At 50.0% G+C, this 11,586-nt stretch overlaps 1 protein-coding gene across 1 annotated transcript; it reads right to left on the bottom strand.

Moving 5' to 3' along the window:
* Positions 1–1,593: 1,593 nt before the first annotated feature.
* Positions 1,594–10,870, bottom strand: LOC139012645 (boLa class II histocompatibility antigen, DQB*0101 beta chain-like). Its single transcript, XM_070418811.1, has 5 exons — positions 10,689–10,870; positions 9,167–9,436; positions 3,583–3,864; positions 3,047–3,157; positions 1,594–1,941 (listed from the first exon to the last, which is right to left on the bottom strand). Exons 1-5 carry the CDS (start codon positions 10,795–10,797, stop codon positions 1,928–1,930), a joined length of 786 nt encoding a protein of 261 aa, XP_070274912.1. The 5' UTR covers positions 10,798–10,870; the 3' UTR covers positions 1,594–1,927.
* Positions 10,871–11,586: the final 716 nt, after the last annotated feature.

Below are 11,586 nucleotides of genomic sequence, written 5' to 3'. Positions count from 1 at the left end.
AAATCAGCTTAACCCCAGGCTTCCTTGTAACATGAACAAACTAAACTTCAGTTGGATTTCAATCATTTGGAATATTACTTTTATTGCTGGTTATAATTTTCCCAAAATAAAAATGTACAAAGTGGTCCCAGTGATATTTCAGGTACCCACTTGGCACTATACATAGTTAATACAATAATATTGACTATGCTATACTTTACAACCCTGTGACTATTTTGTGACTACCAATCTGTATTTCTTTTTTATTATTATTAAATATATGTTTTTGTTGATTTCAGAGAGAAAGGGAGAGGGAGAGAGAGAAACATCAATGATGAGAGAGAATCATTGATCAGCTGCCTTCTGCTCACCCACTACTGGGGATCGAGCCCACAACCCGGGTATGTGCCATTGGCCGGAATCAAACCCTGGACCTTTCAGTCCACAGGCCAATGCTCTATCAACTGAGCCAAACCAGCCAGGGCCCAATCTGTACTACTTAATCCCTTCACCTTTTTCACCCAGTCCCCCCAACCCCAACTCTCTGGCAATCACCAGCTGGGTCTCTGTATCTATGAGTCTATTTCTATTTTATTTATCCATTTACTTTGTTCTTCAGATCCCACATATAAGTGAAATGATATAGTATTTGTCTTTGTCTGACTTATTTGACTTAGCACAATACCCTCTAGGTCCATCCATGCTGTCACAGATGGTAACATTTCTTTATTTTTTTATGGCCAAGTAATAATCCATTGTTTATATGTACCACAACTTTTTTATCCATTTGTTTATTGATGGGCACTTGGGTGGCTTCCATACCTTGACTATTGTAAATAATGCTGCAATGAACGTGGGGGTGCATATATTCTTTATAATTAGTGCTTTGGATAAGAAAGTGCTATTTTAAATGATTCTTTAAACTACCACTGAAGATAACTACAAGAAATGTACAGGCCTGAAAATATGTTCATTCATTCATCACCAATTTCTAATTGGTTGACTCTGTTTATATATATAAAAGCATAAGCAACTGAAGGACTGCTCGCTATGACACACACTGACCACTCAATTCAGGAGCTGCCCCCTGGTGGTCATGGCTCTACCACAGCCAGCCAACCTGCCACTGTCCCTTCCCTTGCCAGCCTGCCCTGATCACCCAGATAAGGACTGGGGGAGATGGCCCCAATCGGCCCTGATTGCTGGCCAGACCAAGGGACCCCACCCGTGCACGAATTCATGCACCGGGTGTCTAGTCTGCTAATAAAAGAATTTTGTCATCATCAAAAAAAAAAAATTGACGTTGATCAATGTGACTTGCCAAGACATCAGTCTGGTTCTTTGAGACCCAAGGGGCCACTGTACCTGGGCCCAGGTAAGTCCTCCATGCTGACGTACACTCTACCCACCAGGCTGGAAGAGAGGCCTGCATATCCTAAGGCCACTGCACTGAGCATCAATATTAAAGAGCCAGGAAGGGGGATGATTGAATTGTTCCCTCTGCCCACGTTTATCACAGCACCCCAAGATGCTCTAGTCTCCCTCAAGGAGCAAAACATGTTCCTTTCATTCTGCAGTGGCTTCCTGCCTCCACCCAGTTAAGAAGGCTCAGGATACAGGTAACATGTTTAATTATGACAAAAGCTCTGGAGTCAGGTAAAGACAGTGAGGTGGGGTGGGGGGGAGGGGGTGCGCGGAACAAAAGAAAAATGCCTTGGGGGCCTTGAGTTGACTCAGCTGGAGCCCATAGGACAGACTCCAAGGGCACAGCCATAGCCTGAGGCGGGGAGGAGGGGTCTCAGGAGATGCCTGTTTGACTGCATCAGAGTCACTAGGACTCTGACCTCAGAGGGAGCAGGCTCACAGGCAGCTGGGAATTCTGCGCGAGGACAACAAGCAGGCATTTCAGAAGAAACACAGCCGATCCCAGTCAAAGTACAATCAGGAGTCAGCGCAGGAGCCCTGTAGAAGAGAGAGTGATCAGCACCCGGCACCTGGGACGTACCCTGTCCCCTCCTCTCGGGGCCCTGCAGCATCAGGTAAAGCTGAGGTCGCCACATATGGTCATCACATCCGCCAGTATCAGTGTTGGTGTGAAATCAGCTGAAGAGGACACGCACTTCAGCCTCACGCAGACATGCAGGAGGTGGGGGGGAGGACAGCTGACAACTGTTATCCTTGGGGGATATGGGCATTTCAGTCTTTTTAGCAAACTTAATTAAACCAACCCTCTGTCTACCACTAGGAGTCACTTATAAATGCCCACAGGCAGGAGCCACCAGCATGTGGCACAAAATGAGCATCATCCCTGTGCCTACCACCCAAGACGTGACTCTGGCTCCACTTTTCACAGAAAGATCCACCAAAGTTAAATGCTGGTTCTGTATAACAAGCCCAGAGCTTCCTCCCCGAATTCTTGATCCCCTGTCAGGGAATAGGCCAGGAACCGTGACTTTTGTGACCAGGAACACTCATCTTGCCCCTCCCTCTTTTTCCTGTCCTAGCACCACCTCCATCCTCCCCTCCCCAGTAAATCAGAGCAGAGACAGTACCTGGGCGGTGGTCCATGAGATCCTACAAAAGGACTTTACACAGAGAAAGGTCTCACCACGCAAACAGCCAGTCCCTCTCCCGCCCACAGGAAATGAGATAAGCAACTTATTTGGAAATCTATTTCCCCCCTACCCATCAGCCACAAGGCCTTACCCCTAAACTACAATCCCCCATATGAATGGACCTGTCACTAGAAGGAAGGGAAGCCAATGCGCTGACCTTCTTAAAGAAGCAGCTTTTGGAAAGGGGCCAGCGAGACAGTGATGAGCTCTCAGCCCCAGGACACTCGTCACAGTCACGCCTGTGGCAGGGCTGCCTTTCAACCAGTAAAATCCAGTCCGAAGCCTGGCCCAGCTGTCTGTCTCCTCCCACCACCAGCCCGGCTGCCTGCCTTCCAGGTCAGGAGGAGAGTTAGATCTAGAAGCAGAGGCTCCCTCAACAGAGGGCCCCGGGCACAGCCCATCAACAGAGGGTCCCGGGCACAGCCCATCCTCCCGTTTCCCCAGTTGCTTACCCTTCTGTTTCCTGTGACGGATGACAAGGCCCAGGCCCAGGAAGATCAGCCCCAGCACGAAGCCCCCGATGCCACTCAGCATCTTGCTCTGGGCGGATCCAGACTGTGCCCCTGGGGAGCAGAGCCTGGGTGTCAGCTTCTGTCCCAAACCCACAGGGATCCTTTGGAAGCCTCCACCCCAGGGGAGACCAGTCAGCAAACCCTTGGATATTGTGGGTGGTGACAGGGGGAGTGGGTCCTGCTCCTTCACACACATCCTAACCTTGGACCCCGAGCCCTGACACCAGCTGCCACAGTCAGCCCTCAGAGCCCTCAGGCTGGGTTCTGGCTGTGATGTAGAGTGACCTCCCTAGTGTCTGGAAACACCATGAGATCAGGAATCTTTTGATGCTCCTGCCACGGAACAAGAAGGCCTAGCATCTTGTGATGTCCACTCAGCAGTGACATCACGGATAGGGATGCCATGGGACGGCCAGGGGACGCTGTTTGCCCTCTGTCGGTGGGGACCAGGGTGCAGGAAAGAAACGGCCCCTTACGCCACTCCACTGTGATGGGGCTCTGGAGGCTGGGGTGCTCCACGCGGCAGGTGTAGACGTCTCCTCGCTGGGGGGTCATTTCCAGCATCACGAGGATCTGGTAGGTCCAGTCCCCGTTCCTAATCAGGGGGGTGGACACGACACCGGCTGTCTCCTCCTGGTCGTTCCGGAACCAGCGGACTTTGATGTGGGCTGGATAGAAATCCGTCACCGAGCAGACCAGCATGTTGTGGTGGTTCAGGGCCTCTGTCCTGGCCGGGGAGATGGTCACTGTGGGCTCCACTGGGAGGGGAGGGGAAACAGAGAGGAAAAGACGGAGTGAGATGTGGGGGCACAGGCAAGTCTCCCCAGTGGATGCCTAGGAGGTGGAACCAGCAGGAAAGATCCCTGGATTCCGAGCCCAGAATGAGGGCCCGAGCTGGGCCACTTGATTAGCTCAAGTAAACACATGAGTCAGTTAACTTTTCAGAGTCAAGACCTAACCACAATCATTTAATAGGAGTTATTCTATTGATACCAATTTATAAAAATGAAGCCCTTGAAATGTTTAAATTGCTAGGTTATAGAGGCCACTATTCACAATGTTTTTAAATGCAGATGATAAACACGGACTTCTTTCCCCTCCACCTGTTGATGGTGACCCTGGGGATCAGCTCTAGGGACTCACACCAGGGCAGTGACCCTGTTTCCTGTTGGTCCCGCAGCTCCTCACAGTGGAGAAAACACATCAGTTTGAGTCTCCTGGGGGACCATCAGCACTGGTCACGGCTCCATGAACAGTAACACGGACTGAGAATTAGGAACATTACAGACAGTTCTATGTCCAACAGAGCAGGACAGCAGTGACCATCACATCCTCCTCCGAAGCAATGCTCTCAAACTGGCTCTTCCCTACCATTCTCAGCGGGAAACACTGACAGGATTTAAGGATAGGAGCACTTCTCACATGTCATCCATCAACAAACCCCTCTCAGCTGTTAGCCTAACCCAGCCCAGATGCCATTCTGTGGCAAACTCCCATTAAATTGTATATTATTAAATAATAAACCTCATGTCCACATCATCTATGCCACCTATGTTTTTTCCATTTACTGATTCATTTATTCATTCATTCAACAAATATAAATTCCATAAGCACTAGGAATAGAAAGATAACAGAATACGGTCCCTCCTCTTATAGAAATTGCAATTTAGTAAAATAAATGTTATTTTGAAAGTTTATAAAATGTTTGCAGGAAAATAGAACCTTGAAAACAAGTAACACTGATAAGTATCATTCTTGCCCATGTCTCAATTCCTTTACCTTCTCAGATAGCCATCTGTGCTCAAATACTACAGACTCTCCCTCCCTATTTATGCATCTTATCCTTTATCTCTCCAGCCATTTTACTGCATCTCCCTTATAGCGTGAAACTATGTACTACATAGTACATGTGTGCATTTTAAATGTGTTTTCATTGATTTGTTTTAAAGAGAGAGAGAAAGGAATGGAGAAAGAGAGAGAAAGAGAGAAACATTGATCATTGCCTCCTGCATGCACCCTGATCAGGGATCGAACCCACAACCTGAGCCTGTGCTCTGACCAGGAATCAAACCCAAGACCTTCCCGTGCATGGAAAAACACTCAACCACTGAGCCACACCAGCCAGGTTCACTGAGACTCTTCTCCTTCCTGGGGACTAGAAGCATGGTCAGCTAGCTGGATTCATAAAATCTGTCAGTTTGACAGACTGGGAGTCAAAAACCAGGGCATGAGTTCAAAAGAAAAATGTCAGAATAATTTTTATTAAAATAGACCTGAGATAGCAAAAATATAAGCACTTGGTGGCATTAGGATGTGGGTCAGAAGGCGAGAGAGTGTAAAGTCAGCAAAAGTTATGTGAATGTGAACATGTGCAGATAACACTGGGGCCAGACTAGGGATTCACTAGTGAACTCTCCATCCCCACCAACATTGAAAATAGGCAAGAACAGACTCATTTTGCTGCTCCTGGTCATAACTGCTTTCATGAGGCTGTGCTCCCATGATACACATGTAGTACACACCTGCAATACAGAACACAGTGACTGCTGTGTAGTGATCAATGGGCTAATTAATTCAAGTGTTTATCATATACCAATATTAGTTTATTAAAGTGTCATGCTAGCTCCTAGCACACAAGTAGTTGTGAAATTAAATAGCATTAAACAGAGGGTGTTTGGTAAGGTGATTGTCAAGAAATAGATGCTCGTTAAATGGCTATAATTAACATTCACAATATCTGCTCCTGAACTGACGGTGATTCTTGGGGGAGGGAGGCAGGGTCTAAATCAAAAGAAAAACCTGAGCCATGGCTGGTTTGGCTCAGTGGATAGAGCATCGGCCTGTGGACTGAAAGGTCCCAGGTTTGATTCCGGTCAAGGGCATGTACCTGGGTTGCGGGCACATCCCCAGTAGGGAGTGTGCAGGAGGCAGCTGATCGATGTTTCTCTCTCATCAATGTTTCTAACTATCTCTCTCCCTTCCCTCTGTAAAAAATCAATAAAATATATTTTTAAAAAAGGAACCTGAAAAAAAATTTTGTTCAATCATTTAATAGCATCACTTTATTTACTTCAAAACTTCAGCTCTATTGTGCCATTTGCTGAGCTTCCTAAGAGATTAAATTCTGCCTTACCGCCCTAGCCGGTTTGGCTCAGTGGATAAAGCGTCAGCCTGCGGACTGAAGGGTCCCGGGTTCGATTCCGGCCAAGGGCATGTACCTTGGTTGCGGGCACATACCCAGTAGGGGCCGTGCAGGAGGCAGCTGATCAATGTTTCTCTCTCATGGATGTTTCTAACTCTCTATCCCTCTCTCTTGCTCTCTGTGAAAAATAAAATATATATATATTAAAAAAAAATTAAAAAATAAATTCTGCCTTACGAACCACTGAAGCGTTGTTTTTGCTTTTGCAAACACTTTTTTCCTCAGACTTTGTATTCACAAATTCTTAATTAAGATCCGAGTCAAGAAGAGTTTACTGCATTAAGCAAAATAGCACAAAATAATTAATAAAGTCAGTTTTAAAGCTCTACTTGCCCTTCTGTGTTTTTACTGAGCCTCAGTGGGTGGCAGCTGAGAATTTACTCATTAATCTCAGAAAGGCTGAGTGAGCTCACTGCGCCAGGGAATGTGTAGGTAGCAGCCCAGAAACATAACTGACAGTCGCTGCTAAAAGAGGTGCAGGATTAGCGACAGACATTTACAGAACAGAATTGAGATTAATAAAAATTTGACACCAAAGAGGCAAAACAATAAAAAGCTTCTGCACAGCAAAAGAAACCATCAACAAAACAATAAGAAAGCCCACTGCATGGGAGAACATATTTGCCAATGTTATCACCGATAAGGGTTTAATCACCAAAATTTATAGGGACCTCAAACAACTTAACAAAAGGAAGATAAAAAAAATCCAATTTAAAAAATGGGCAACAGACCTAAATAGACACTTTTTGAAAGAGGACAGTCAGAAAGCCAAGAGACATATGAAAACATGCTCAAAGTCACTAATCATCTGAGAGATGCAAATCAAAACAACAATGAGGTACCATCTCATACCTGTCAGAATGGCTATCATCAACAAATCAACAAATGACAAGTGCTGGTGAGGATGCAGAGAAAAAGGAACACTCGTGCAGTGTGGTGGGAATGCAGACTGGTGCAGCCACTACGGAAAACAGTATGGAGTTTCCTCAAAAAACTAAAAATGGAACTCCCATTTGACCCTGTGATCCCACTTCTAGGAATATATCCCAAGAAACCAGAAACACCAATTAGAAAGGATATGTGCACCCATATGTTCATAGCAGCACAATTCACCATAGCTAAGATCTAGAAACAGCCTAAGTGCACATCAGTAGATGAGTGGATTAGAAAACAGTGGTACATCTACACGATGGAATACTATGCTGCTGTAAAAAAGAAGGAACTCTTACCATTTGCAACGGCATGGATGGAACTGGAGAGCATTATGCTAAGTGAAATAAGCCAGTCAATGAAGGAAAAATACCACATGATCTCACTCATTTGTGATTCATAATGAACAACATAAACTGATGAACAAAAATAGCACCAGAGTCATAGAAGCATGGAACAGACTGTCCAACCTATGAGGGAAGGTGGGGGGTGAAGGGGTAAGAGATTAACCAAAGGACTTGTATGCATGCACATGAGCATAACCAATGGACACGTTGGGAGGGGTGTGTGGGGAGACAGTGCTGGGGGTAGGGGCAGCCGAGGAGAGGTCAATGGGGGGGAAAAGGAGACTTAAATAATATTTTAAGCAATAAAGAATTTTTAAAAAAGAGTCAAAATACTCCTTCACGGCTGTGATATATTGCACATGTGTGCAGAGCCTTGGAGCAGTGTGGAGCTCCAAATCCCACAGGTTAAGCTGGAGGTGGTCCAGCTACAAGCTCACAACAGCGTGGAGACAGGAGACGAGGGGCACAGAGACACGGAGCACAGGGACACAGGGCACAGGGACACGGGGACACGGGGCACAGGGACACAGGGCACAGGGACATGGAGCACAGAGACAAGGGGACATGGGGCACAGGGACATGGGACACAGGATGTGAGGACATGGGGCACAGGGGCACAGGGCACAGGGCACGGGGACAAGGGGACACAGAGACATGGGACACAGGATGTGGGGACAGAAAGCACAAGAAGGGGACATGGGGCACAGGGACATGGGGACATGGGGCACAGGGACATGGGGACATGGGACACTGGGTCACAGGGCACAGGGACAGGGAGCACAGGGACATGGGGACATGGTGCACAGGGACATGGGGGTAGTTTCTGCAAAGTGAGGGACAGGGAGGCAAGCACACCTGAGTGTGAGGCAAGAGGTGCAGAATGGGTGGAAGGAGGAGCAGACGCCTGAACCCACTCCACATCCCTACTGGGCTCCTGATGACCTGGGCAGACTGAGGGATCTGTGCTGGTGCCGTGCCCAGTCTGGCCAAGTCCTCCCTGCTCCCCCGCCCATACTCCTGTGTTCCCCCATCATTCCCAAGCTGGGTCCCCTCATTCTCACACTCAGTCCCTCTCTTGCCCCTCTCCCCCTCATTCCCGCACTCCATCCCCCTAACCCCCCTCATTTCCGCCCTCGGTCCCCATCTCCATCCCTCATTTCCGCCCTCCATCCCACTCCACCACTCATTTCCGCCCTCAGCCTCCTCCTTCCCCCTCATTTCTGCCCTTCCTGCCCCTCTCCCCTCTCATTCCTGCCCTTTCTCCCCCTCTCCCCCTCATTCCTGCCTTTTCTCCCCCTCTCCCCCCCCATTCCTGCCCTTTCTCCCCCCTCTCCCCCCCCATTCCTGCCCTTTCTCCCCCTCTCCCCCCTCATTCCTGCCCTTTCTCCCCCTCTCCCCTCATTCCTGCCCTTTCTCCTCCTCTCCCCTCATTCCTGTTCATGGTCTCCCCAGTCCAGACCCCCATCCGCCCTCCTCCGCTGGACCCCCTGTCCCTTCAGTGGCTGGAGCTCGGGCCCCAGAAGCCGCCACTCCCAGGGCAGGAAGACTGGGCCCGGCCGAGGGGGCCGGCGGGGCGCTCACCTCGCAGGTGCAAGGTCATGGCCTCATCCATCGGGTAGTTGTGTCTGCACACCGTGTCCACAGAGGCCCGTGTCTGCTCCAGGAGGTCCTTCTGGCTGTTCCAGTACTCGGCGTCCGGCCGCCCCAGCGGGGTCAGCGCGCGGTACTCCCCCACGTCGCTGTCGAAGCGCACGTCCTCCTCCCGGTTGTAGATGTAGCTCTGCACAGCCCGCACGCGCTGCGTCCCGTTGGTGAAATAGCAGAGGAACTTATACTGGTGCACGAAGTCCCCTGCGGGGAGCCGCCTGTCAGGCCTCGGCCCAGGACCAGGGCCTGACACCTTCCTCAGGGACAGACCTGCAGCCCCACTGGGCCTCGCTTCCTGCCGCCCCCCTCCCAGCCCGCCCCGGCATGGCCGTGGGAACTGCCCGCGTGTAGGGAGGGCACAGAGGAGACAGTCTCCGGGACGACCTGGGCCTGGATCCCGCCTGAGCCTGACACCAGCTGGGTGGGTGGTCGGGGATCTCACATCCAGGCCCCGCCTCAGAGCGGTCAGGACGCCCTCCCCTGAGGTCACATTTCCCAGGGAACCCGGAACCTCAGAGACCAGTGACCACAGGCCAGAGAGTCCAGGGAGCAATGACAGAAAGCCCGGAACCAGCGTCCTCGCCCCACGGGCTCGCTCTCGCCCCTCCTCCTGGCACAGACCTTCCCCCCAACAGTGCTGTCCCAGGGACCCACCTCCCAACCCCAGAAAGGGAGCTCATCATGGAAAGGGCACAGGCTTCCGAGTTAGATCAGCTCCATCCCAGGGGGACTGTGCCAACCGCCAGCTGGGCAGTTGCCCAGAGCACCCATAGCATAAAGGCAATTGTGTAGAAAGACCAGGACGCCTACACTAGGGGTGGTAGGAAGACTGACAGAGTTTACATGAAGACAGAATCCTGTCTGAAATAAATGTCTTCTCAGCATGTCATCCCCTCTTCACTTTCCCTTTCTCCTCAGTTCCCTCCACCATCAACTCAAGACCCATCCCACCCCCTCACTGCGTGACCCCAAGTCCCTGGAAGGAAGCTGAGCCCCTGCCTGTGGCACCAGGTCAGCTGCCCGGATGCCAGGGTTTGCTGCCAGCCCTCCGCTCAGACTCAGGGATGGGGAGCCCTTTCCCCCAAACCTGACACCACAGACCTGCCTCACACGGTTCCCCAACCAGAGCCCCTTAGTCTTTAATCAGACAAGGTTTGGGGTACAAGTCCTGCTGTCTCCTCTTTGGAAACATTCTATCTTCAAAAATAACCATTTTCCTGTCACTGGCAGTGGCCATCTCCGCCCTCCCACTGTGACATCCCCAGGCTGGAGCCCCTGAGATGGCCATGTCCTCGCCTTGTCACCAGAAGGCGGACATGAGAACATAGCAGCTCCCTTTCCCAAAGGGGAAATGCTGATCACAGACTATTCTCAGGTCATAGCCCCCCCACGCCCCAGCCAAGGGTCCCTCAGAGCCCATCCAGGGCTGGCGGTGGGGCAGCTGCCCTGCACTCACGTGGAGAGTCTCTGCCCTCAGCCACTGGGACACTCAGAGCCACCAGCCACACCATCACAGCTGCTGTCCAGGGGCCTCTGGGGGGCCACAGAGCCGGCTTCCCAGACATAATGGAGAACAAAGGAAGAAGTAAGGGAGTGAGCCCGGCTCCACCTGATGGCTGATGCAGACACTTCAGAGAATAGAAACCTGTGAGAGCAGCCACACAAGGTCAGACTGGAGAGTCCCCAGGAAAGGAGCCAATCAGCACTGGAGCTGACCCACCTCATCTGTCTCCGGGCAGATGCTTTCTATGGAGGTTCCTTAGCCAGTGCCTGGATGAACATATGAAGACTTTCTCTCAGTTATAGAAGGTGAATGCCTTAGGGGTTTAAAGAACCAAGAGAGAAAGGTGATTCAAGAGTGGACATCTTTGTGATATTCAGTTAAAACCTATGGTTCTTACACTTGAGATTTTTAGGAGGGGAAATAAGTGGGGATCATGTATCAGGGAGAGAAAATCATTGTCAGGAGATGCTCCCTTCTATTATCTTAAACACTCCAGGAGCCTGAAGCCTTGGTGGGAAGAGCAGAGCCCTGAGAGGAATGGTTTTGAGCTGCAGCTCTACCTCGAATGCACTTTATGAGACAAGTTACTTAACCTCTTGTAGCCTCAGGCTTCTCTTTGGAAAATGTGGATCATGTTTCATGCATTTTACATCTACACCTTCATACACACACACTCACAGCAATATGACTGCTCTAATACTGCAAAGTGTTCTGCTGCGTGTGTAGCTGTTGGGAAAATCACACACAAAATATAGGCACCCCTGCTGGCCAGTGGGTCTTCCTTATGCGAGAATCTACTGCATTTGTGCTCTTTGAATGCAAGTCTTTGAAAGTTGAGATGATTTTTCTT

This window comes from Myotis yumanensis, unplaced genomic scaffold, assembly GCF_028538775.1.
Source record: "Myotis yumanensis isolate MYYU_CA2020_CCGP unplaced genomic scaffold, mMyoYum1.0.hap1 SCAF_6, whole genome shotgun sequence".
Lineage (NCBI taxonomy): Eukaryota > Metazoa > Chordata > Mammalia > Chiroptera > Vespertilionidae > Myotis > Myotis yumanensis.
This window is presented reverse-complemented; position numbering and strand designations above follow the sequence as displayed.